This window comes from Anguilla rostrata, chromosome 8 (assembly GCF_018555375.3).
Source record: "Anguilla rostrata isolate EN2019 chromosome 8, ASM1855537v3, whole genome shotgun sequence".
Classification (NCBI taxonomy): Eukaryota; Metazoa; Chordata; class Actinopteri; order Anguilliformes; family Anguillidae; genus Anguilla; species Anguilla rostrata.
The window spans coordinates 12,352,319-12,379,768 of NC_057940.1; the positions used below are offsets into that span (position 1 = coordinate 12,352,319).

At 41.4% G+C, this 27,450-nt stretch overlaps 1 protein-coding gene across 4 annotated transcripts in view; it reads left to right on the forward strand.

The window, feature by feature from the left end:
- The window catches only part of LOC135260852 (semaphorin-5A-like), a 63,827-nt gene extending 44,193 nt beyond the window's left edge, over nucleotides 1-19,634 (forward strand). For 3 of the 4 annotated variants that reach the window (XM_064346498.1, XM_064346497.1, XM_064346496.1), the window contains 9 exons: nucleotides 208-351; nucleotides 3,373-3,520; nucleotides 5,829-6,054; nucleotides 12,221-12,430; nucleotides 12,781-12,951; nucleotides 13,264-13,419; nucleotides 13,887-13,928; nucleotides 15,337-15,551; nucleotides 18,085-19,634. In XM_064346498.1, the coding sequence (XP_064202568.1) occupies nucleotides 208-351; nucleotides 3,373-3,520; nucleotides 5,829-6,054; nucleotides 12,221-12,430; nucleotides 12,781-12,951; nucleotides 13,264-13,419; nucleotides 13,887-13,928; nucleotides 15,337-15,551; nucleotides 18,085-18,201 (1,429 nt within the window). In that variant the 3' untranslated portion in view covers nucleotides 18,202-19,634. Of the gene's footprint in view, nucleotides 1-207; nucleotides 352-3,372; nucleotides 3,521-5,828; nucleotides 6,055-12,220; nucleotides 12,431-12,780; nucleotides 12,952-13,263; nucleotides 13,420-13,886; nucleotides 13,929-15,336; nucleotides 15,552-17,385; nucleotides 17,557-18,084 lie in introns of all 4 variants that reach the window. The other variant, XM_064346499.1, reaches the window with a different exon arrangement.
- Nucleotides 19,635-27,450: the final 7,816 nt, after the last annotated feature.

A 27,450-nucleotide genomic window follows, 5' to 3' on the forward strand; every position in this document is an offset into this window, starting at 1 on the left:
GTTTTGATTTGTGTTTTGGTACATTTTTGTATCTTTTCTGACGTCTATCACTGTATACACTGTCTCGTAAAGTAAAATGTGCGTGTTGTGGGTACAACAGCTGGTCACAGACACCATTTTAGCTAGTGACCTCAATCCGGTGACCCTGGCTGGCCCGGCCGATCACACCGCGTTTGTGGCGACTGCTGCTCTCTGTGTTCCCCGCAGAAATGGCGCCTGGACTCTGTGGTCGCCCTGGGCGCCCTGCAGCACGAGCTGCGGCATCGGCTTCCAGGTCCGCCAGCGCGCCTGCAGCAGCCCCGCCCCTCTCCACGGGGGACGAGTGTGCGTGGGCCAGAGCCGCGAGGAGAGGTGCGGTGCCGCCGGGGTCCCAACACAAGCCCTCCTTTCAGACGTCTCCCTGCCTCCTGCTAATGAGCGTTCGGCGGGGTGAAAATGCCCGTGGAAATCGCCTCTTTCCCTCACATAAAGTGTCGGATGCCCAATTAAGACTTTAGCTGGGAAGCGCAAAAAAAATAAAAAATAAAAATAGCAGCTTTAATGATGAATGTGTCCTAGCAACCCACATGGTCCTGCTGGTTTCTAAGATACCTTTGAATTTGTAAAATTCCAACAAATGTACCTTTGTTTAAAAACAAAAAGAGGGGAGAAATCATCACTGGTTGTACAGCCAAAGGGTAATAAATGTTTGGACAAGCTTACTCAGTTCAATGCGCTTAACACCAGTGTGTTAGCTCTATAACTTAAGAGGAATGTTCCCAGAGCCTCCAGGGAGTCATAGTGCATATTAATATGGTCACTTGATTGCACTTGATTGTTTTTGCAATGTCAGTCCCATATTTAATCCTCATTTTAACCCACAAAACTGACAATGGGGAGCGACCTGTAATATCCTGATAATATATTTTCAGTTCTATGAAGCACATTATGTTCATAATGATTTTTCATTTTTGTTTTTATTTATTTTTTGTAAGATTTGGGTGTTTTGTGGTGTAATTAATGCAGCTGCTTGAGGCTTGCTGATATGCTTTGTGAGGCCGTACATTGGAAGGGCCCTTGGCTCTGTTTGAGTTCTGCTGAAGGCCAGACAATATGCAGAAAGGACGATCGGTTAAGAGCGTTGCTTTAAGGGACACTTTTCGTCAGCTCTGTGAGAAGGCACTGGGAATTTATTTAATTGACTTTGTCGTCCTTTAACATATATCGTACTGTGCTGCTTGGTGGCTAATTCAGCGCAAGGATGAGCCCCACGGTGTCATGTCGTATCCAGACCGTGCTAGTGCTAACTGAGGATGGTAGCTCCATAGGGAGAGACACGCAATTGGCGCCCAGGGTATGGGAGGGTTCAGTTTTGAGCAAGATTACAATGAAGCCAATGACTCATAGGTACCACATAGGCAGCATCCATTGTCTGATGTAATGTGGTCTGAGTAGTATCAGTAGCAACAGTGGTAGAAATGGTGGTAACAGTAGTGATATCAGAAGCAACAGAAGTTTTAGTTGTAGCCATTGTCGTCCATGTAGCTGTAGTATTAATTGTTGTTGTAATAGCAGCAGCAGTAGTAAATTGCTCTGTAAAAGAGAATCTTATAGTAGGAGTAGTAGTCATAGTAGCCATAATAGAAATACTACAGATATGATACTACCAATAACTTTTAGTAAGGAAGGTAATGAATTATGACACTGTATGCCAGGGCTGCTCAACCCTGTTCCTGGAGATCTACCTGTGGGCTTTCACCCCAACCCTAAGAAAGAACACCTGATTCAACAGCTACAGATCTTGTTCAGCTGCTAATTAGTTGGATCAGGGTTGCCAAATTATGGCTGAAATGAAAACCAACAGGATGGTAGATCTCTAGGAACAGGTCTGGGCAGCCCTGCTGTGTGCAGTGGAAACTTTCTCAGGGAGATGAGTGTGGTCAGATGGAGGGTAATCTTTGTCTCTCTCTCTCTGTCTTGACCACCCAATTAGAAGAGGTGCCTGGTGCTTTCACACCCCTTTGCTCTTTAATAAGACACAGCTTTCCCTGCAGTGTGAAATATCTGTGAAAAGGTGGCTGGTGCTCTTCGCAGGTCCAGAACTCATTCAGCACCAGGACGAAAAGACGTGCTCCCCGAATCTTATTCATTTCTTTATTCCATGTTAAAATTCAGCAGACTGTTTTCTCTCAGAAGTCTTTCACAGCAGGACTCACATGATTCTCAAAAAACGAATAGGTGGTAAGTGTATAATGTATTCATTGAAAGATGAGATTATTTTAAATATGTACTTTAAATATGTGATAATACATACCTTAGTATTAGCCTTTTCATTTCATGGTTTGCCACTAGCAGAGAATATAAAATGTGATCGATTATCAAGCATTCTGCAGTGATTTTTTACTCACTTGCATATGTTAAAATACCTATCATTTATACATTTTGCCAAAAAAAATGTTCTTACAGGTGATACACCTGGTCTTGGACTGAATGTGTGACTACAGGGTCTGACAAACATGGGGAAGATGTTGTGTTTTTTTTAAATGTCTGGCATTTTCCTTCCTGCTTTTCCCCAAAGCTCTGACCTTTTGGCAAAGTTGCAAATCTTCCTGCAAGCTGTGGTCCAGCATTTTTAAAATGGATTTGTCCTGGTAAATAGTTCTGGGTATGCTTGAGAGCAAATTGTATGCATTATTTGCAAGTCTCTGAATTTTTTCACATTACAATTTGTGTGAACTCCTTGGTACTCCACACTACCCAGGGCAAGAGCTGATTGATGTCCCTCCAGGGATACAAATGATGTGCCTGTATAGTTATCATTTTGCAATGTTCCTCCTCCCTTGAAGGCTCTCTAAAGGCATTTTAGAAGGTTGCTGGAATTTTCAGCAGAGTTGTACTGGTAGAATTTCTTTTTTTACCCTCATCATCGAGTCAAAGTGCATTGAAGTACAGCAGAATGTGATAGCAATGGCATTATAATAATTATAATAATTATTGTTATTGTTGGATCTCAGTTGTGTCCTTTTACTCATTCGTCCATTTATAAATGTAAATATATTGTGCTAGTCTCAGCTGAGTTAAATCTTACAGAGTACATGTGGTCCCTGTTGAACACAGACTCTCTAACTCTGTTAGACTGTTAGATGAATTCACACTGGTCGTTTTACTGTGTTCTTAAGAATAAATATGGACCCTGTTGGATAGTTGATTTAACACTGAAAATAGCATTAATTATCCTGCCACAGCTGATGATACAATTTTAGACCTGTTAAATTAATTTACTTGCTTCGTTTTGTGAGTCACCATATTGCATTTAGACACTGCATGTATTTAGCAGAAAGTTGTGTCACTGTTCTTGGCGAAACGTTTCTGTCTGCTTCGTCCTACTCTCAGGTACTGCAACGAGCACCTTCCCTGCCCTCCGCATGTTTACTGGTCAGGCTGGTCGCCATGGGAACGCTGTTCGGTGCCCTGCGGAGGAGGGGTGCAGTCGCGGCGTCGGGCCTGTGAGAATGGGAACGAGTGTCCCGGCTGTGGCCTGGTAAGGGCTCAACTCCGTGCCAAAACGCACATGGAGGGTGGGGGAAGGGTGTGGCATTACCTATCTGAGATGGGCCACAGAGACCGACTGGAGTTTAGCTACATGGAAGAGGACACATGGAAGATTGAACTGAGTTGGGGGCTTGTATGGGTGGAGGTTGGGGGCTGGGATTGAGTTTCGGATTTTTGCAGAGAGCAAAATGTTACGTGTTCTTGTGACTTTTCTGTAGCGACATCCTAAAAAATTTGCACTGTGTGATCTGCTACAGAGACTGCAGAATTTGGTGTGGACCTCAGAATACTTGTGTTTCTTACATGTCAGAATGCAGCCATTCTAAATAAAATCTGGGATGAAATTAAGTAAATAAAATCAGGGTTTATTTAACAAAAAGGAAAGCTCTTTTCACTGGGACAACTTTTCTCCCCGATGTGCTTCTTTCTTCCATGGGAAGAGGCTGTGTTTTTCCAGCATCTGCTGTGTATTGACTTGAGATCAGAGATATAGAGTTGGACTAATTGCACTGAGATTGTGCTAGGATGTTGGAGGGGTTTGGGGGGGGGGCTGGGAGGGGGTGGAGGGGGAGAATTGACAGTTTTAAAATTTTCGGTCCTGTATTTACCCTGGCTCTTGCGTGAGCAGAACTGAATCACCTTGGCTTTGGGGGTGGAACAAACAGCAATTTTCTCCAGGATTTTTTTGCTGGGGACATTGATAGCACCACCCGAAGCAAAATGACAATTTCTATTTTCCTATGTCAAATGGGAGAGGTGCCCCCCCCCCCAATTATCTGTGCGCCATGGATTGAAGTTGTATCTTTCCACGTAAGAACAAGCCTGTCAGGCTGGGTCTAGTTAAAGCTAAATACTCACCAATATGCTTCTCATATGCGTATTGGTACCATACTTGTTAGATTGTGTGCGATTTCTTTGTTCACCAAGGCCACATCTGGTATTCATAATGAAAGGTTGGTTCTTTTTGAGCAAAGAAACGGAACACAGAAGTACAGAGCAGAGAGCCGTAGCATTTTTTGATGTCCTTGCTGTGTATTAATCTTGATAAGTGACCTTTTCTGCCAGGTTTGTGTTCTGCTGTTCCCCGGGTTCACAAAAGCCTTTAATGGTACAAAATTTTACGAGTCTGCAAAATGACACAACGTCTCTGAAGGTGATGCTCTACTGTGATTTGCTTTATGCTATGCCCCACAAGCCTCTGATTAATGTAAGGGTTCACAAAGTGCTCTGTCCCTATCTATTTGACGAATGAGTGACGTACTTTAGCAAGCTTCACATTTTTTTCCCCCGCTCACACATCATTTTTTAATGATTTTAGTGACCCCAAAAGAAGCCATCATCCAATTTGTTTTTCTGTGCATCACCAATTGAGTGATTTTCAATTCACGCATTAGTATGAATGCATGAAATTAGTTAGCATTGCCTTTTTTAGTGTTGCCATGACTACCTGTGTGACCTTGGGAACTGCCTCACTCATAATTGCCGTATGTCGTTAAGGTGATTCATTAAACAAAGATTCAGTGGTAAAAATGCCACCTGCTCTTCTGTCTAAAGCAGATGGTACATTGCTGCTTTTTCATTAATCAGTGTGTGAAAATATATCACTTTAAGCCGCTAGATTGAAGGGTTATTCAAAGTTTGCAGGATGTTTTACAGTTTTGATTTGCTTTGCTTAGAAATTCCTGCACAGAGAAGGGTTTTTGTTTCCGAAGCCATTGTGACATTTCACACTCAAACTGCAATGAAGATTCTATTAAACACATGCTTAAAGACAGAGACATAGCTGAACATTAGATGGGTTTTCAATCGTCAGTCGTCTTGAAATTGTAGCCAATGGTTTTGGCTTCCTTTTGACTCTTTAGATTTGATCGTCACATTTCATTAACTCAGTAAAGTATAGTAGGCTACAGTCAGAGCATCGCATGTGCCTTTGACCTCAAAATTACCTTCTGAAAATTAGCAAACCATCTGCAGATGAGACTACACTAGTGTCCCTTTGAAAGTGGTACCAGCATGCTAATGTACCTTGAAGACTAAGGCAGTGATAAGCTGACATCATTGCATTAATCAGTCATTCAGATGTGGCTTTTATAGCACAAACTTTGTCAGATTCTAAGTTGCTACCAGCACTATAGCAATGACCTAGGTAATAAAAGTAAAAGAAGTAGCACATGCAGGGTTTCATTTATTTAGAGTTAGAATGGGTTGGGGACTTGGCCACTCTGATGACATTTCTGGCACCCGTGGTTTTCGCTCAGAACCGCCAGCATGTCTGTTCTTGCTTTCTGATTGGACAGGAGTTCCAGTCCTGTAACAGTTTCCCCTGCCCGGACCTGAAGAAGACCACGCCCTGGACTCCCTGGGCTCCAGTGAACATCTCTGACCACGGCGGCCATTACGAGCAGCGTTTCCGCTACACCTGCAAGGCCAGTGTGCCGGACCCTTCCCTGCTGGAGGTGGGCCGCCAGAGGATTGAGATGCGCTACTGTTCCAACGACGGATCCACAGGATGCTCTACTGATGGTGAGTGCCTCTGTCTGTCTGTCTGTCTGTCGATCTCTCACTCTCTGTCTGTCTATCACTATGTGGTGATCTACTGATGGTGAGTGCCTCTGTCTGTCTGTCGATCTCTCACTCTCTGTCTGTCTATCACTATATGGTGATCTACTGATGGTGAGTACCTCTGTCTGTCTGTCAATCTCTCACTCTCTGTCTGTCTATCACTATATGGTGATCTACTGATGGTGAGTACCTCTGTCTGTCTGTCAATCTCTCACTCTGTCTGTCTATCACTATGTGGTGATCTACTGATGGCGAGTACCTCTGTCTGTCTGTCAATCTCTCACTCTCTGTCTGTCTATCACTATATGGTGATCTACTGATGGTGAGTACCTCTGTCTGTCTGTCAATCTCTGTCTGTCTATCACTATGAGGTGATCTACTGATGGTGTGCTCCGTCTCTTTCTGTCAAAATCTGTTTCTCTCTCTTTCCCTTTTCATGTCATTCTCTCTCACTATCCATCTGCCTCTCGGTCAATCTACTTAATCTATTTGTACTGTCTATAACTCTATACTCTTTCTCTCTCTGTCCCTCTGCTCTCCCTGTCCATGTGATTTTTTCTTTCATCACTTTCATTCTCTCAATCACATTGTCTGTCTGTCTCAGTTTCTCAAAGGAAATTTTTAAGTGCCTCTGTAGCAAGACATTAATACACGCACACACACACACACACACACACATATATAATTAATTCATATTTACAAAGGTGAGAAAACACAACAATTAGAGCTGAACTCAAGTGTCAAAAGGGGTGAATAATATTAATAAAATATGAATTTTAAAACAGTACAACAAATTGATATAGCGAGTGCTTTGTAATTGGTCTCTCTCTCTCTCTCTCTCTCTCTCTCTCTCTCTCTCTCTCTCCTGACAGAGAGATCCCTCTCTGTCTATCTGCCTGTCCATCTGTCGACATTCTCTCTGTCAATAGAAAGGGCATCTTCCAGTAATTAGCTCTGCATTGTGAGAGAAAACTAATGCCTAAATGCATGACTTGCAGAAGGCCCTCTCGATCGATTGGGGTCTGTCAGCTGGAAACTGGAAAGCAGGAGTAGAAATTTAAATGTACAGCACACTGCTGAAGACTGTAAATTATTGTATGTCTTCTTACTTTGTCATAGCATGTGAAGAGAATGTGCCTTTTTTCTGTACAATAGTCTCCTTTTCTTGCCTGCTGTACAGTGCACCTAAATTACATTTCAGTCTTATTTGTCACCATACCCTTGCAATTATTCTTTTTCCCCCTGAGGGGTATTTTGATTGTTGTTCTGCCATTTGCCAGAGCCTATATGTTTATCAAATTCTCCTGTTGGTGAAGGACATGGTTGCCTTTAAACAGCCTTTTCACAGTGCAACGACAAAGCAAAAGCAAAATTGCCATAGTAAATCGAATTTTTATTACAAGACAATGCAGCAATATGCAATACAATGTAGTGCAACATTGCAAACATTCAGAAGATTCCAAGCAATACATCATTCGCTGTACATTATATACATATTTGTATATTAGGACAGACTGCACCTTGTGATTGCTTGTTGAATGGTTTATTGTGTGGATGTTAGCCTTGAGTGCAGCCTGAGGGTGGGGTGACAGGAGTCATTGCAAACAGGTAGTTGATTTTTGGGAGGATATCCAATTTGATTCAGGAAATTCAGCCAATCAGAGGTAAAGGTAGTTAATTTGATCTTCACAGGTTGTATTTTATTTCTTGTAGCAAGCAGACATAGTTGATTTTGAATAACCCATAGGTGTGTGTATTTGTGTATGTTCTTGTGTATACGTGTATGTTTGTGTGAGCATTTTCTCGTGTGCGTACGTGCGTCCGTGTGTGCATGCGCGCGCGCGCGTGTGTGTGTGTGTGTACTCGTACACGTGCCTGTGCATATATTCCTTTTTCTCATTCCCATTGCTATGAGTAACCGCCATGTATGCCTTCTTTCTTCCTGCATACTTTTTGTGGAAATGTTGTCATCCTGGTCCTGTGATCACAGTGCCATCCCCATGATTCGGCTGACATGGCCTCATTTTTCTGGCATGCACATGTCCATTCCCAAGGCTTCCCATTACCCTCTGTTTCCACTGCACTGTGAAAATTTCCAGCAGTAATGCAGTAATGGCGCTTCTGTTATGAAGGTGTGGAGCAGAAATCATCGCAGTCATTACCGCATGGCTCAGACGGCTCATGCACTGTCCTTTAGGTTTGTGTGCTGGAGCGACTTCAGCAAAAAAAGGACTGAAAGGACATTACTGATGATGGTGCTTGTAATTTTAGTCCTCTTTTCTTCCTGGGCTGAACATGATTACCTTTTTCTCTTCAGAGGAAGGGTTCTCAAAGCACTCTGGAGAAGGACAGTCCTGAAACCTCTATTAGTTTCTTTCCCTCACACTGATGGTAGACTGCAGTTTCTCCACAGCACCCTGACTGATATACAGTGCTGTGAAAAAGTATATGCCCTCTTCCTAATTTCCTCTATTATTGCATATTTGTCACACTGAATGGTTTCAGGTTTTTAGACTAAATATAATATGGGGCAACGGGAAATTCAGACTGATGGTAAGGTTCAATGTGAGTGAGATTTAGATTCTGTCGGGCTGGCTGCAATAAAGCCTGATCATACTCAATCAGCTGAATTTAATGATAGATTAAGTTTGTTTGTTTGACTAACTAAATGGGCAATTCATTTTTAAATGGGTGATACAGGTGTTTTCATTACTTTAATTTTTTTAAAAAATAATAATTAAATAAATGAAATTATTGTTTAAATGTCTTGTTTACTTGGTTTCCCTTTGTCTCATATTACAATTTGTCTAAAGATCTGAAACCATTCGGTGTGACAAATATGCAGTAATAGAGGAAATCAGGAAAGGGAAAACACTGTTTCACAGCACTGTATCCAGCCAGTAGGCCCTTCTCTTTTGTTTGTTTCTGGTCTCATCCTCAATGGAAATGGGGCCATTGTCCAAACCTGTGAGGCAGCAATGTGATAAACCTTTTCTTAATTAGGGTTGAATTTTGGATGAAAAAATGGAAATTGTAGTTATTAAAATTGTGAAATTGTGGGCCCAGACCCGCAAGCGCTGTTGGTTCTTTCCCGGGCTGGGAGAAAACCAGACTAATGTAATTCTGCTCTCTGTTCTTCAGTAAAAGTAGTCAAACCCAGGATCACAGGCACAACATTACTCATCATTTTCTTGACCAACCTTGGGTGCACACACACACACTTCATAATTATACCCCTTTCATTTTGGCTTGGTATTGGCTAGGCACTAAACAACAGACCTCAAATCCTCAGAGCCACCAGTGAGGGAGCATTACAGAGTTTTAATTGACATTTGGCTAATCAATTGAAATGGCTTCCTTGGGGCTTTCAGGCAGGATATTTGACTGCTCTGGGAATCGTACTGGAGACTGTAAATCATGCTGCCTGATCTACAAGTGCCATTAATTCATTTTACGGTTTTGTGCACAAGGTCCTTTGGCTTAGCCCCCCGTTACTGATCTGGGTTTTGGAACAACTGAGACAGGACATGCTGTGGTGGTGATCATTATTTGCCCAAGCTGTGAAATGAGATTTTCATATAGAAAACATGTTTTTTTTTAATTTGCCTTTTAATATTGGCCTCTCTTAACATTACATTACATTACATTACAGGCATTTGGCAGACGCTCTTATCCAGAGCGACGTACAACAAAGTGTATAACCATAACCAGGAACAAGTATGACGAAACCCTTAGAGAGAAGTACCGGTCCAAGTACAGGGAACAACCGCATAGTTCAACTTGGACCCTGATGGTTAAACTGATTAACACTAACAACGAGAACGGCAACAACGCAATCTATGGAAAAATAAAAATAAATAAAAATACAAGTAGTCGTTAAGACAGGCGCATCAACTAAGTAACCTATGAAACAGCTGCCTAGTTACAGCCCTAAGTTTAGTCATTTACAGGGGGGAAGGGAGGGATGGAGAGAGGTGCAGCCTGAAGAGGTGGGTCTTCAGTCGTCGTTTGAAATTGTTCACAGTCTCAGCTGTTCTGACCTCCACAGGGAGGTCATTCCACCATCGTGGGGCCAGAACAGACAGGAGACGTGTTCTGGAAGTGCAGGTGCGAAGAGGGGGAGGTGCTAGGCGTCCTGAGGTAGCAGAACGGAGGGATCTGGCTGGCATGTAGGGTTTGAATATCTTGTGAAGGTATGCTGGGGCTGATCCCTTGACTGCCTGGTATGCTAGGATCAATGTTTTGAATTTGATGCGAGCTATAACAGGCAGCCAGTGGAGGGTAGTGAGCAGGGGAGTTACGTGGGAGTGTCTGGGGAGGTTGAAGACCAGACGAGCCGCAGCATTCTGAATGAGCTGCAGGGGTCTGGTGGCAGATGCTGGTAGTCCAGCCAGAAGAGAGTTGCAGTAGTCCAGGCGGGATAGAAACATTGCTTGGACCAGGAGCTGGGTTGAGTAGGTGGTGAGAAAGGGGCGGATTCTGCGGATGTTGTATAGGAAAAATCTGCATGCCCGGGTTACTGCTGCAATGTTGTTAACAGATCGGCTGCATGGTCTGTTTCACCTGCCCACTCATGTTCTGAGTTTAAATGACATCTTCATACATATAGAACATGTAGGTGTGATGCCTTGCAAGTAATATAGATCACAGTGGATAAAGACATACCATTCTCACATAGATATTAAGTCAGTATATCAGCAGTATGTTTTATCCATCCTCTCATGTCCACCCTGAAGATGTCAGTAGCCTTTTTTATAGCTGAGAGTAAGACATCTGCATTCATCTACTTTATCTCTGCTCTCTATTTGACTCTTAGATAGCGTCGGTAGACCCTTTGGTTCAGAGTGAGGGTGTCTGTAGTCTTTTGTTTCTGTGTGTCAGTAGTCAGTTTTAGTTGAAAGTAGCAATACTCTGTTTTGCCTCTGAGTGAAGGCGTCAGTTGTGGTCTGTTTTAACTGTGTGTCAGTAGTCAATCGTTGCCGGAAGTATCCGTCTCCTTTCTCAGAGTGAAATCATCTGTTTGTTTTTGTTCAGAGTTAAGGCATCTGTGGTTTGTTTAGCTCTGAAATGAGTGTCATTAGTCTGTGAAGGCATCAGTAGTTTTTAAAATGAACTAAAACAAACTATTGACACTTTCAGTCTGATGTAAAACTAACAACTGATGTCCTGATACTGAGCTAAAGCAGACTATTGACAGAGCGAGGACATCAATAGTTAGTTTTGTTCTGATTGAAAGTGTCAGTAGTCCATTTTAACTGGGAATGAAGATGTTGGCAGTCCTTTTTAGCTCATGAGTTATAGCAGTGGGTTTCGGCTCAGAGTAAAAGTTTCAGTAGTCTGTTTTTATCACAGAGTGAAAGCATCAGCGGCCTGCTTGAGTTGCGTGCTCATGCTCGCTCTGGTCCCTCCAGGGGCGGTCGGGGGGATTCAGATTTATTGCAGGCCTTGACGGCAGCCCTCACCCCAGGTGACCCGCGCGGCTCGTCCAGGTGTGAGCAGATTGAGAAGTCGCCCTGCTGTCTCCCGGGCGATGAGCGCACTGGGGAGGGCGGGGCGCTCGCCGGTGAAGGCGATGATGTCACCGCCTGAATAATTCAGCGGCGCTCCCAGCGTCCTTCACACAGGGCTCTCTCACAAGGTGGGCTGCATCCCCGCTGAGGAGTCGGGCCGGAGAAAGGTGCAGAGGCGTGTTAAATCAATACGAACCTGCTGTGGGCTGCCATCCGCTAACTCGGCGTGTAATATGCCTTGCTGTGTAAGACCAGCCCATCTCCAAGAGCTGTGGATACAATTACAATGCAAAAGACTGCCCTTTCATTTAGAATACATATATTATATCTTTCTTTGGAATATTTTTTTTTTCTTATTTCCCCTCAAAGTACACTGAATTTTTTAAAATGGCGTGTAGAAGCGGCACTCCAGACATAGTGGATGGTGCTGCACATCATTCAGATTCATTTTCTAAACTTCTGCTTTGTGTTTTCTTTCTTACTGCCATCTGGTGCATGGGCACTTAGCACAGAATAACCTCTTAGTGAGAGCAGCTGCAGAATACTGTATGTGCTGGAGAAGAAGACTCCTCCTCCTGTGCCTGATTCTCTGACCCCATCCATGCCTCTGCCTGCAGGAGACCTCCTGCGGTCCAGCCGGATCACGTCCCCCATGGTCAACGGCGGGTGGTCGCCCTGGGGCTCCTGGGCCCAGTGCAGCCGGGACTGCGGGCGTGGCATTCGGAACCGAAAACGCGTCTGCAGCAGCCCCGAGGCCAGATACGGGGGTATTCCCTGCCTGGGGCCAGCTCTGGAGTACCAGGAGTGCAACATCAATCCCTGCCCAGGTAAGACGTCCCCTCCACAAACTCTGTGCACCATTGTGACATCACACAGCGGTGATGCGATGTGGGTCTGCGGTTGATTGCATGGCACTTCCTGGATTTTGTTGTGGAGTGCTGTTGATGAAACTCGAGTGTCGTCATTTCAGAAAATTGCACACGCATCAAGGACTCTTGTTGAGCTCAGTTCATAATTGGAATCTGAGATTCATTTCCACCAGCTAAAACCATTCTCGACCGTGACCTCAATAACATCTCTCATAAATATGTAGACCCTCACATGTAGATAGATACTCACTGCCATTAACTAGATGCCTCTCTCTCTCTCTCTCTCTCTCTCTCCCTCGCTCTCGTAGTGGATGGTGGCTGGTCGTGCTGGTCTCCCTGGTCTAGGTGCTCCCTGCCGTGTGGAGGGGGACACTACACGCGCACACGGACCTGCAGCAGCCCCCCTGCTGCCTACGGTGGAGACATCTGCCTGGGTCTGCACACTGAGGAAGCCCTGTGCAACACCCAGCCCTGTCCAGGTACACACTCACATTCACACTGCATACACACAAACATACACACACAAAGACACACTGCATACACACAAACATACTCACACAGACACACTGCATTCACACAGAAACATACACTCACAGATACACACCGACACACAGTATACACACAAACATATACACACGCAGAAACACACACACATACACACACACATATGCACTTGCATCCATGCACGTAAATCCGCACACGCATGTGCACATGCACACATGCACATAACACACACATGCCTGTGTACACACGTGTTTGGCTGAGGCCGCGTCCCTGCGTTTCCTCGGCAGAGAGCTGGTCGCCATGGTCACGCTGGTCCCAGTGTGAGCCCACTGGCGTGCAGGTCCGTGTTCGCCACTGCAACATCCTCTTCCCCACTGGCAGCCAGTGCACAGGGAACAGCACAGAGACCCGGGCCTGCACCTACGACTCCAACCTGATCCCAGGTCAGTCACCACGACTGCACAGACTGTGTGTGTGTGTATGTGTGTATGTATCAGGTGCATTTTAATGCTGATCAGCATTCACTACCACTCTAGCCATCATGTGGAACTCTCTTTCTGTGCAGTGTGAATATGATAATATCAGGCAGATAATCTGGAAAGCTACCATTAGCACTGGACAGTGTGGGCAAGAATTGATTCATAATTGTAATGGAACAAATTGAGATTTTAATTGAGATTAATCTGCTTATCATCTCTAGGCCACGTAAATAGCCATGCTCAGCACTACCATTCTGTCTGTAATTGTACCTTCATGAAAAAGATGTCACTTCTTGCTTGTTAATGGGCTATGGTGCACAGCAATGCACTGAAGTTCAGTGGTTGTTAATCTGTTTAATTGACTTTATGTTTTGACTTATCAGAGTAATGATAATGACCAGGTCTTTTTCTGTTTTTTTCTCCCTTCCCAGAATCCATTGCACAGTCCAGTCTGGAAAAGAGACGATGTGAAGGTAAAATTCCTCTTGTCTCCCTGTTCTATTCAGATGTGTTTGAGCCCCCATCAGCTGTATCATTTACAGGAAAATGGGAAAATATGTGTTTTGTTATTATTTACTTCTTTTCTGCAGAGGACACACAAGAGAACTGAAAAATTATCTGAATGGTTATTAACCATTCAGTCATTTAAACTATTCATCGATTAGGAACTTGAAGTTAATATGAAATTGTCCAGGTAATAATATTAACAACCAACAACATGACATCCAGGGTAGGAGTTTTCTGATTATTTATCAAGCAAACTCCATGTAATTAGATGCCAGTGGCAATGCTAGCTTGAAATGCTTGATTTGGCTGAACAAATCTCCCCAGGTTTTTTTATTTTTTATACCACGATACTTGCTGCCTTTTGATGGATACATTGGCTCAATGTCAATAAATTTGACGCATGTACATTCACAAAAACCCTTAGGTCCAACTTTATATTTTGCATTGGCGTGATACTGTTTGTTGATGGAAAGGTCTGCAAAAGTTTTTTTTTTTTGCAAAATTCTAACTGACTAGGAGCTGTGAGAAAGATGTCCATCAGTGAACATTAAAAAATAAAAGTGAAAAAACAAAGCACGTTTTATTTGGCTCAATTTCATTTGTAACATGCTCGCAGTGAAACATTTCACAGCTCTGTTTCACATTAACATAAACACATAAACATTCTGCACTGGAATCTTTCCTGGTTCTCATTCCATTTAACTGTCACTTCTGATGCAGTGCGTGTGGCCTTAAAATTGATGAGCATTATGAGAGCTAAGAAACTCATTTTTCAAAGCCTCACTTGGAAGTTCCTTGTCAGTTTTTTTTTAAATTTATTTTATTTTTAAACTTACCACATGAGACGTGGTTTTCAATTTGATGTATTGACGCAATGCAATTTAGATAAATTATAGTTTGGTTCAACTTTTCTTTTATTAATGTAATGTGGAAATGCTAATTAAATGAATATGTATGGCGTCCTATGGGATTATGCATTATCATATGAAATTAATCTAGCTTCTGAATACATGTTCATTGAATGCAAAATTAGAACAAAAACAAATGGAATCCTGCTAAACATAACTTAATAAGACCCATATGAACTATACACAACACCTTTATATATGTGGTATTACCACTTTATGAAGCCGTTCAAAGCCAACCTTATGCCTCTTGACCAGAAACAGAAAGCAATATACTGCATATATCTGCATACATTCACGGGCCCTGAGTTGTTTATCTACAGAAGGTCTTAAGGAGTTTGAATGCAAAATGGTCAGTGTTAAATCAACTCTCATAGAGAAATGGATCCCATTTCATCCTCTCTGGACTCTCTGAATGTAAACTGTTTTAGCTGAATTAAAATGTGATGTATTTGTGTGCCCTGTGCAGCTGATTTTAACTGGTTCCACATGCTGGCCGTGGGTCTGAGTAGCAGCATCCTGGGCTGTCTGTCCACCCTGCTGGTCTACACCTACTGCCAGCGCTATCAGCAGCAATCCCACGATGCAACGGTCATCCACCCCGTGACTGCCACCCCGCTCAACACCAGTGTCACCAACCACATCAACAAGCTGGATAAGTATGACTCTGTGGAGGCCATGAAGGTCAGTTCCTCAGGAGGGAAAGGGGTGCTCTTAAAATTTTTTAAAAAAAATCAATCACACGAAAGGTCAGTTGTTGTCAGGATTTAGCGGCGTTCCTGATGAATGTCTGCGCTAGAGACCGATGGGAGATGACTATGGGGTTTTGTGTCGACCCACTCTCTTACATTATGTCATTGTGTTGATGTAAGCAGTGTCCTACACTGCTGCTCTCGTCAAATACATAAAGTAAGTGCTTCTGACCAACTTTGCTCGCTATCATTGTGGCTCATCACATTTGTGGATGAGAAACATTTCTGTACAGATATGACAGTGCCTGTGGGGATACTAATCCTCAGCTTAGCAGATACATTTTTCATTTTTTCTACCCCCACCCATTATTTAGACTTTTCGTAATGAAATTACAGGCAATTTATTTGATTGCTAAGTGAAGAAAGTATATTTTTTTAATATACCACCAGTTGAATGGATGAGTAGCCAAAAAACTTGTAGAGATTAATATGAAAGTGAAGATGAAGTGATGAGAAATTTGGGAACACCCCCTTGCCAAAAAGGTATCGTGTATATGTTCTAAATCTGATTAATATTGTGGTGAAACTTTTAAGTTTCAGTTATAAAGTGAACAAATGTCTTGTCGAGACCTGGCCTGTCGAGATCACACCAATCAACTCACTTGCCCTGTAAAAAATATTTCGATATGATGATGCAGAAATTATAATGCAGTACGTGTCTTACTTTTGCAGACTACATTTTTATATAATTTATATGCCGTTTAAACAAAAACTGCAGTCAAAGAATGCTCTGATACAGAATACAACTTTTAACTATATTACGTCCGACATTGCTCAGTTATGAATTATTATGATATGTTGGGTGACAAACTGTTGCATTGAATGATTTGAGGTCTTAGTCTTTAGGCAGTTGCTTGCATGAGGAATTATTGCACTGTATGATAAATGGTGGCTAAATGGATAAAAAATGGTGTGTACAATCCACAGCTGAGAGGTATTCAATCTTGATTTTTATAAGTCGCATTTAACAACTTTACTTCATTTCAGTGCTAAATTAATTTAAACTGTGCAAATTCATTACGTGGGTACAGTTTGCAACTACATTTGTTTTTGTTTTTTAATTCATTATTTGGCTAAAATTAATACCAGTTGTGTTTATGCCAGCATGCAATGCAATTCACTGTTAAAGCCCATTTATACCAGCAGCTAGCAACAGTGGCAAGACTCCTTTCGGTTGGATGTATTGTTTTGTGGGCAGTTCCCTGTTCTCTGACTGGGTTAGGAACCTGGTTTTTGGGGCTTCTCAAAGTTCTCTTCCTCTGTCCAAATTAACAAATGGATCCACTATCACATTATCATGTTTGTTTACGTGGTATACTACCTTTACCAGGGCACTTAAACTAAATAGCCTTCATTTTATGTAACTGCCTATATAAATTACACTGAGAAAATTCATGTCTGGTACTAGTGGTTCCAGGGTATAGCAGTAGTGAACCACCTGAAATTTCATCCAGCAGCCCTGCTATACTATTTCATGAAGGTGAAAATACTGATCCTGGCCTACATATGATTCCCTAATTAGTCCTGACATGGACAGCTCCTACATGCACTCACATGCTCACATACACTCACACACACATGCGTGCACACACACACGCTCAAGCGTATCTCTCTGGTTTTCTCCCTTCTCTCGTACATCCGCTCACAACTACGCCTACTCTGTACACAGACTTGTGGACACAGTAGACACACTGCAGACACTGTAAAATAAAAGCAGCAAACTCACTCAGTGGGTCATTCTCCTCCATTCCTCTTCCTCTTCACAGCCTGATGTGTCCGTTCTGTTGCCCCCGGATGACCACAGCATGCGCCCTCCTTTGGCCTCTAAAATTGGGACGTCCAGTGGCCGGGAGATTTTCTACTACTAACTACTGACCCCTGTCTGACCTCTTCCGTATTCCGTCCCCCCCTCCCCGAGAGCTTCTGATTGGCTGCAGGTCTGCTTAGAGTTCTATTTGCAGAATGCATCCCATTTCATGTCATTGGATCAGCCCTGACTCACTGTGTGATCATACATTTCTTTCTTCATTTTTGGTTGTCGCCAACCTGATTTTCTGTACGATGTCCTCTTTCTTTTTCTTGATTTGCTTTATCAAACTGATGCAGTTCTGGGTCCTATAACCATCAACTAATCGGGCAAAATAACTGAACCGTGCTCATTCCCATTTTCACTGTATTGCATAAGTGAAAATGTCACTAATATTCCACCTGTGTTTTATTAGTTACATTACATTTAGCAGCAAAAATGGTTTTCTCTGTTCAAAAAATTTTGGAGACCTTTAGGCAGCGAGCATTCTTCCAAACAAAAAAGAAAATTATACAAATTTTAAAAATGTATTTCAAAATGCATGATCTCCGACTGCCCGACTGGACTGACACGTGTCATGCAAGCCATTATCCCGGCAGTAAACCCCCCTTTCTGCAGGACCAGTGACACTGATTAGGTGTTTCCATTTTATTTACAGATTTTCAATAAAAACAACTTGATTTTAGAGGAGCGGAATAAGTACTTCAGTCCCCGCCTGGCCACGAAGACTTACGCTAACGCCTACTTCACAGACCTGAACACCTATGATGATTAGCGTTGGGCTTCCGGTGGTAGGCTGTCCATCCTGATGACATCACCCTCTGTGCTGAGTCAAGGAGCTTTTTCACTCAGTGATTTGCATTGACATTTTCGCCTTTTTCTATGGACCTCATTGTGGTTACTTCACTACTAGCCCTCAAACAGAAAAGCTCCAAGCCAGCCAAAGGACATCAGTGGTTTGTCAGGTGTCTGGGAGAAAACACAATTTCAGTGACTCTTCTCAGCTCTGAAAATGCTGCAGTGAAGGCCTGTTGGGGGTAGGAGGGGTGACTTTTTGAAAAATATGTTTTTGTTGAAAATAAAGAGCAAGTAAACACTCTATCAGTCAGAAACCCTGTGGAGAGAGAGGGTACTGGATGACTGCATGACTTCACTGAATATGCTGCCTGTTGCCTCATGTCTGCATGGTCACTTCATCCCAAAGGCATTGGGCCTTTGCTGGGTTCTGAGGGTAAACAGAGAGAGAAAAGATCTGAATGAAAATAAATTGTCCTTCAAAAAACAAGGGATATGCCTAACCTGTGCAAGAATGTGTTGTCCTTCTAATTGGTCCCAGCAAGCACAATGAAGGCATGAGTAACCTTGTTCAAGGATGTGACATCCCAATTAAACATCATGCGGGGTGAGAGTTATCAGAGTTACCGGAACCCTACACGCAGCTTGGACTCCATTGAGTTCGGTAGGGCTGGAGGTATGATTAGGGCTTGTTATGGCAGTAGGGGAATGGCTACGAAGATCACATCTGCTGAAAGGAAGCATTTTGACGAGCCTGCCATTTCTTCTGGCAGATCTGTCTGTCTGTCTGCCACCATTCTTCTGACCAGCAGAGTGTGGACTGATATGTGTGCCTGCTGTCCAGGGCTGCCCATCCGGAGTTAGACAGCTGAGGTGTGGATGGGCCTCTGGAAATATGTATTCATGTTTTCTAAATGCCTTTGTTGGAAATTGTCAAAATATCATTGTGAAAGTGTGCAGCGAATCCATGGTCAACCATATGCCTTTGTAGTTTATTATTGTTTGGGTTAGCACAGTGCAGCAAAAGGCCCAAATTCAGTCTAACCCTCCATGTGCTTTTTGTCTTTAAATTGGAATAATAAACTTGAATGTTTGTTTGTAATTTGAAATAAAATGTTTTATTTTTTACTATTACAGCTGCTGTGAGTTCGGTAGTTTAACAATATAAATATGGACATTTAAAAATAACACCTTAGTTGCAAGTAAAGATGAGGACACAATGATTTGAGGTCACAGTTGATTGAATCTGGGCCTAGATCTTTGGCAGTGTTTCAAGCTCAGAACAAATGCATGTTCTATGTTGGCTGGTAACAGTGGACTTCTGTCTCGATGTGCAAAGATCAACCATACCTTAGTGCTAAGAAAAAATAATTGATAAGCAGCACGTGTTTTTTTTAATACTTTGGGGGGGGGGGGAACAAACATGTTGTTGTCAGATTTGATGAGATAACATGCAGATCACTGTCAATACTCCTTTCTGTGGAGATGCTTGACAAAAGTTTAAGTGACTTTTTTCTTAACACACTTTGGAAGTGATTTAGTTTACATTATAACTAATTAACCTTTTATTTTGGCTCATCCAACAAATTAATGAGAAGCATTTATAAATGACATTGATTATATATAAACCTTAATTGCTTTTAACATATTTTGTAATAATGTAGTTTGATTGTGTATTTAAACAAAGTGTTTGTTTCTTAGAAAATAAATATTAAATTGTAAGTATGAAAAACATGATTTTGGTGAGAAATCTTTGCTTTTTGGACGAAAAGAGAAGAAGTTTTGCATCCTTAGTTGACAAGAATGTAATGCTGCCCAACTTTGTGCCCAATGTGGAACTAGCTACTATGTACACATTCATACCTCAATCTCATGCTCCCTCTTGAACATTAGCAGTTTATTGCAACGATAAGATTCGGCATGTGCCACCGACAAACTTTAATGGCATAATTCTATTCTAAGTTTAATTGGTTACCGGGAACCTGTCAGTGAAAGTCATGATATGCATTTATAAAATAATAACCATCTATGTTGAATAATGGATGCCTGAAATTGAATGAAAGGAAGCAGAATTTGACATGAGGTGTTTGTGGAATTTAGGTGGGTGGAGGTGATGGTGGTTGTGGGTGGAAATGTAATAAGTCTTCAAAATTAATTGTAATGGTGATGCACCAATCACACAGCCTTATTATGGAAGTGACCTTTCAGTTAACCGCATGTCACGGTTAATCATTCTGCCCACAAAAGGTGCTCAAATGTTCACTTGGATACTTCCATTTGAATTATTGCATTGGAAAGTCTCTAAGTGGAGCCAGTTATTTGAAGAGAAAGGTGTTTTTGGTCATTTTCATTGTGCACTGCACTGTTTTAAATGGTGACTTAATGATTGCAGCAATCTTTAACAGGATAGGCTATTAGAAATGCAACATCTGTGCCTAGATTCTGAGATTGCCTTTTGATCCGTACACTGAGTATTTCAAAGATTGCATGAAAAGGGTGTGAATAGTGGATAAATTTAACAATAATAAAGTAGCACACTAATAAAGAATCATTTGCATTAGCTATACCGCCATTAAGTGTGAAGAGAACCTCATTCACTGTTTCTGCCAAAAATTGCATTCTGGGAATTATGACGTTTTTTGGTGCCTGTTGATAGTAATATTGTATATGGTGAAACATCCATCCATCCATCCATCCATCCATTATCTATACCCGCTTGTCCTGAGCAGGGTTTCAGGTGGGGCTGGAGCCTATCCCAGCATGCATTTGGCGAGAGGCAGGAATACACCCTGGACAGGCTGCCAATCTATCGGAGGGCACACACACCATTCACTCACACATTCATACCTATGGGCAATTTAGAATCTCCAATTGGCCTATCTGCATTTGTTCTGTGGAAGGAAACCGGAGTGCCCAGAGGAAACTTTCACAGACACGGGGAGAACATGCAAACTCCACACAGAACGGCCCCAAGCCGAGATTCAAACCCACGACCTTCTTGGTGAAACATTTAGTGTGAAATCCATTCTGGTAACAGTACGTTTGATCACCCTGGGACTTGTTTAAATGTTAAGTTAAATTAGCACTGAAAATGTTATGGTTTATCATTAATTGTGAATTATGCAGATATCATGTATATGTTTATTATACTTTACTGAAATGGCCAGGTGCTTCAAACATTAAATGTCCTCGAGTGTTTGAAGCCAGGTTGCTGCTATTTTAAAGATTTCTGTTTGAGAACTTTTCTTTGGCACTGTTGGCAGGGTTGCAGTGCAACCATGATTCTCTGCAACAGGAAATTATTCATGACTTCTGTCTTATCACAGTGCCATTCTCAAAGACCTCACATATATTAAACTGTCATTCACTTGCAATAGTAAATTAAAGCTCTTTGGTCTTGGGCAGTCTGCTATGAGATCATGAATGCTCTTGAAACGTTTTTTTTTTTACGATTACAGTTCTCTTACAATGCAGAAGGTTATTGTTTTGTACACTGATGCCCAGAATTAGTCCAACCACAGCCCGCTTTGTTCTAAACTATTAGTAATTTGAGTGAGTGTTACATTTTGGGGAAAGAAAAAAAAACTCTTGCACATCTATCAAACCTCTATTATTACGTGAGAATTGTTTAAAAAATCACCTAGGATTTGATTAAATTAATTTTTCAGGGTTAAAGAAAAAGTATTGTTGGAATTTGGCCATGAATGTGCTGAGATACTTCAGATGCTCTCCTAATTGGTTTTTCAATTAATCTCTAGTGACTCTGATTTGGAAGTATGAGAAATATGTCCGGGTTTACCTTTACCTACCCTTGTTTACCCTTTGTTCTTGTCCCTCAAAATCCTGAGTTCTGATTGATTTGCCTGCGACCCTTTCTTTGGTAAGTGCCCTCAAATCTTATTTCTAAAGACGCCTGACTTACTGTGAAAGCTTGTTTTGGTGATGAACAGCTGCACTTTCCCCATCCATTTATTATCCAGTGTGGTATTATACAGAGTGTCAGAATAGCTGTCAGGCCTTGTGAAGTTGCCCTTAATGTAAAGCGTGATTGTCATCTTATTGTAATAGCTCTGCCTGACCTTTTAATCCAAGGGTATATTAGAGTGCTGAAAGCCTGATTCGGTTTCTTAATGGAGGCCCCTTCATTGTCTGTCATAGAGATTTGTATTATTTATTTATTATTACCAAAAGCAGAGCTCAGAAGCTGATGGGTAGTGCGTTCAGTAAAAGCTCCTGATCTTGATGATGCTACCTTGCCCACGGTCTGCAGTACTGACCATGTGGACCGCTGTGGGTGGTCAAGCACCCCATTGGGTGGATTGGAAATGTCTGGATGAAGGAGAAAGAAGAGTCTTGGTCAATATGGTACTCCCCGCTGCATCACACAGTAGTGTCTCTACCAACCATTGAGACACTTGGAATAAACAATATATTGAAATAACATGTTTTATCAAGATAAATGCAACACTTATAGGTGTGTCTCTGTCCTGTGCAAATCAATGCCAAGTTTATATATTGCTAGATTATTTGTTAAAAATACACTGTGAGATACAGTGTGGACCAAAAGTCTGAGGACACTATTAAGGATAGTTTGTTTTCATTATTTATCAAGGGTAATATAAATGTGATACTATGTTTATACCTCTTATTCAAGAGTTAATTGTTTTTATTAATATAAGTTTGAAAATGTAGGTATTTATTGCAAGTAAAAAATTGTTAGTACTTGCTGTGACCACCTGTCGCCTTGATTACTACTTTGACTCAGTTTTGCATTGATTCCACTGGCTTATGCAGCACCTCATCTTCCATTTCACTCTAGCACTTTCCCAACACTTCTCATTGATGTTCTGTTGATGTTACTTGATGTTTGGCCTTTTCCCTCTTCAAGTGCTCCCACAGATGTTCGATTGGGTTCAGGTCCGGTGACTGTGGTGGGAATGCCACCTAATAAGCGCTCCTTGTTCTAAATAATTTTTTCTTGAATAAAAAGCGGAATTGTAGTGTCAAAGTAGCAATATTCCTTAAATAATGAAAACAACCTGTGGTGTCCTACAGTGGTCACCACTGAATATATTACTTTTTTTTAAGCCACTCATTTAAGTATGGCGTCACACACAGTATAGACTTAACACTTCTGGTTTAAAGCATATCTTTTCACATAGTCCTATCTACAGATGCTTTGCATTGTGTATGTGTATGCAGTAAAATGTGCGTTGATTTGCACTGAACAATTTGTTGTGTATTAGGCTGCTTACTGGCAAGTGAATTACAAGCTCAACTATAATTTTCTATGAGTGCATATTCAAATATTGATGTTAAATCGTCTCATATCGAGTGTATATGGTCCCTATTGGGCTTGTTTGAGTTGAATTAACAGCAGATATTGTGTGTTTGCCACAAAGTCGCAAGCGTCATGGATTCCATGACACTTGCGTGCTTTTCTGTGATTTCTTGGCAGTTTTGGATAATAACTATGAACTTTAACGTAGCCCACAATCAGTTGTTGCAATCAGATATTTTATGGCCCCTATTTACGGTTCTGTTGGAGGCAAAAAAGCATGCCTTTTCATTCCATAGTGGGCTGGTTGTGATTAAATGCATCAACCTATCAAAGCATTTTACTTGTATTTGTTACTAGTGGCAGCTGCCTGCTGATTTTGTTAAACGTCAAGCACTGCTGTTGCTACATTTGTGCATGTTATTTCTATCATTTCCCACTGTTGAGCATGAGATTTATTGGTTAATTTAAAATAAATGAATGCTTTTAAAACATGGTGATTTCTGCCTCTTTTCTTTTTTCTGTGACTTTCAACTTTGCCACGACTACTTTGTGACTTGAGCTAATATTTTCCTAGTCAAACACCCAGCCTTGGCTATAACTAAATGGCTCAATTTGTTCAGGACCCATGTATTCAGGCATCTTTTTTCCAGAGAAAATAAAATGAGCAAGCTATTGTAAATCCTAAAACAATAATTTAAAGTCCTATTCAGAGTATGTCCTGATAATAATTTGGAAGGCTCATCATTTTGGGGAATGTTTAATTTTTTTTCCCCTCATTTGCTTCTTATCTTTCCAAATGGAGACCAATTGAACTCATTTGTCAAAGTAGATTACGTTCCAGGAGGGTTATCGCTGCACATTGTAATTTTGATGAGAATGTTAAAGCTGCAAGTAGTGAAGTTTCCTGTGTCCTTAGGCAGTGACCTTGGGATTCATGTCTTTTAAGCATAACTCTTTAAGATGTTATCCCCGCTGTTAGTGTATTCCAGCCTAGATTTTCATAGGGTTTTTATATTGTATTTCATGCATAGTAGTGTATTTAATTTAGGAAACTGTCATTGAATTCTGGGGATCAATACCTCATAGCAGACCAGAAAAGTTCCCAGAACTCATTAGTGGATTTTTTACAGAACATTTACTCTTTTAAATAATACCTAGGGAAGCTGTAACTCTTAATTGACATTTGTGATTTGTGTGTGTGTGTGTGTGTGTGTGTGTGTTTGCATGTGCAGTAGTGTTTGCATTATTTTGGATGCGTGTGTGCATGTCTGCGTGTGCTCAGACATTTGCATTCTTTTGAATATGTGTGTGATCTTGTGATTGTATGCTTTTGAATATGTGGGTGAGTGTCTTTGTGTGCGCTCTTGTGTTTGCATTATTTTTAAGTCCTGCAGATATGAGTGTGTGTGTGTCCTTCTGTTTGTGCACGTTAGCACTTGGATAAATGTATTACTCAAAGCAAAGAACAAAGCGCTCGATTGCTTTTCCGCGTGTTTGGCTGCACTCGGAAAGAACACGGCGCAACATCCATAACATTGCTACCCTGTTCTGCACTGAGAAGCAAGGAGTGAATTAAATGCGCTCCTGTCAGATACAGGCAAGGTGAAATAAGTGGCTGTAGAGGGGTGGTAAGTAGTTTGGGGTATATCTCAGACACTTTCAGCAGCCCAAGGGAGAAGGGGAAAGAACAATCCAGAAAGCTTGTCTGCACTTTTCAGCCAGGGTCTCTGCACGGGGACATGTATTGATTTTGCTTTTAGTTGGGTTTGAATAGTAATTGGATGAACAGAGCCTGATAAATCTTTTCTTCAGAAGAAGGGACAGGAGACAATGCACTTTAGACTAGTCATTAATACCGTAACATCGGTGTTCACGTTCATTGCTGGCATTGCTAAATGCTATTGATCGTATTGCATAATGCAAATGCTGTCCGTTTCCCGCGGTGAGAGCCAGGTGAGACTGAAATTGCTTCATTTCTTAACTCTCAATATATTTTACTAATAAAAACGGTGAGGAATATAGCATAATTGCTTTTCGTTGTTTGTATTTGTATCTTTTTTGGTATGTTGATCAAATTGCAATCTCTAATCCTGCTAGAACCTAATTTCTCAATTTATTTTGACATGGAATGATTCCATTGGCAGATAATTTTGTTTTAAAAAATATAATGCTTCTTTTGTGCATAATGTCAAGCAGGAATTGAGCATTTTATTTTATGATAAATTGTACAAATATAGATGGACATTGATTTATAAATGACACATTAATGAACTCAACATGGTTCCTTCAGGAATTACGCTTCTATTATGGTGTCCAGTTTTTACCTTATTAATTGCCTATTCTTTAGACAGAACTCAAACCTTGTACTGAGAAGTTAAACTTTGATTCAACCAACTTCTGTCATTAATTTCACTGTTAAATGCAAGTTTTAATTTTTCAATGCAAGCTTTTCCCATTAATTTTGGTGATCTCACCAAACGTGTGTGAACCTTTCCATATATTTGAGAGTCAGGGTTAAGGCCAAATTTGGGTTTTTCATTCTAGTTCTCCTGTCAACGTCCAGTGGGCATCCCACAATAGAGGGTGCATCTGCCAATCTTGACCGAGACCACTAAAATATTGTTAAATGTAAAATGATTGTCTTCTAATTCACCCTAAATCACAATAAAGAGTGCAATGTATGGACATACAGAGGCAAGGTCCTGATGCAACATCTCATAGACTTTCATGACAGCATTCCAGCTTCTGTGTATGTCGAATGGATGCGATTGTGCTCCAGGGACTCTCTCCACTTCATCTGTGTTTTCGTATGCGATTCGTTTCTGCTAAGCTACACTGTTCTGTAATTGTTCCAGCGTTGGGAGCTTATCCCCATACTAATTAAATCTGCCCAGCCTCCAGCGCCAACACCTGTAGATTGTAAATGTAATGCCAACCCTGAAGTTGGAGTTCATTTTTCTTGATTCGTCGCTGAAGGAAGGCGAAGGTCAGTCTGGATTATAGACTCAACGTCGGTCTCTCAGGTCTTCCCCGAGTGCACTGAACACACGCGTGTTACTTGATCCCTTTGACTCGTGCGCTGTTTAAATACCAACTGCATTGCCACACGCCCCATAAAAGGATAACTTTGCTGTGTACTTTTCCCTTGATGGTGGCATGCTTATTTTTCTGAAAGCTATGATTTGGGTTTGAAGGATTAAATGGACCCTATGCAACATTACATGTGATGAGGATTGATTCTGCTTCACGGTTATTAACTAGAGTTCTTGCTGTCAGACCCACGCAGCAAGAAATACCCATTGCTTGTTAAGCTAAAGACCCCCAACAAATCGCACGTTCATTCTGGCCCCAGGGGGTCATGTCATCTACTGTTGCCAATGTTCTGTTTCTCAGAATGTTTCTGAACACACTACATTGCAATAAATTAGCAGATGCTCTTATCTGGAGCAACAATGTAAAACAACATTCCCAAAGCAGCGGGGATATATTTATGTAATACCACTAAAGCCCTGATAGAAGTTAAATATGCTAATCAAGAATCAGAATACAAATCCTGAATATATGCAGATTACATCTATTACAAACAACACATAATAAACTGCATTAGCACACTTAGTGTGGAGCGTGTATCTAATATTAGTTTTTACTACTGACTTTACTTTGCCTGTCTCATCAATCTCTAGCCTGTGCCAGGATTTATTTGGGTTGAGGTGGACAAATGTGAAAAAGCTGGAGATGAGGCCATTACGGTCTACCAGAAGCACACCTTTCACTCACCCAGGAAATGCATTTTGCCTCATTTCAGTCCTGCATTTTAAAATGAGGCCAAATGCTTGTAGTTCTGAAACGGAACATACCGTGGAAAAATGAAACAGTTATCAGTCTGTTAAATGTATTATCATATTTTTAAAAATTAACATTTTAAATGAACTTGAAGAATTAAATTAA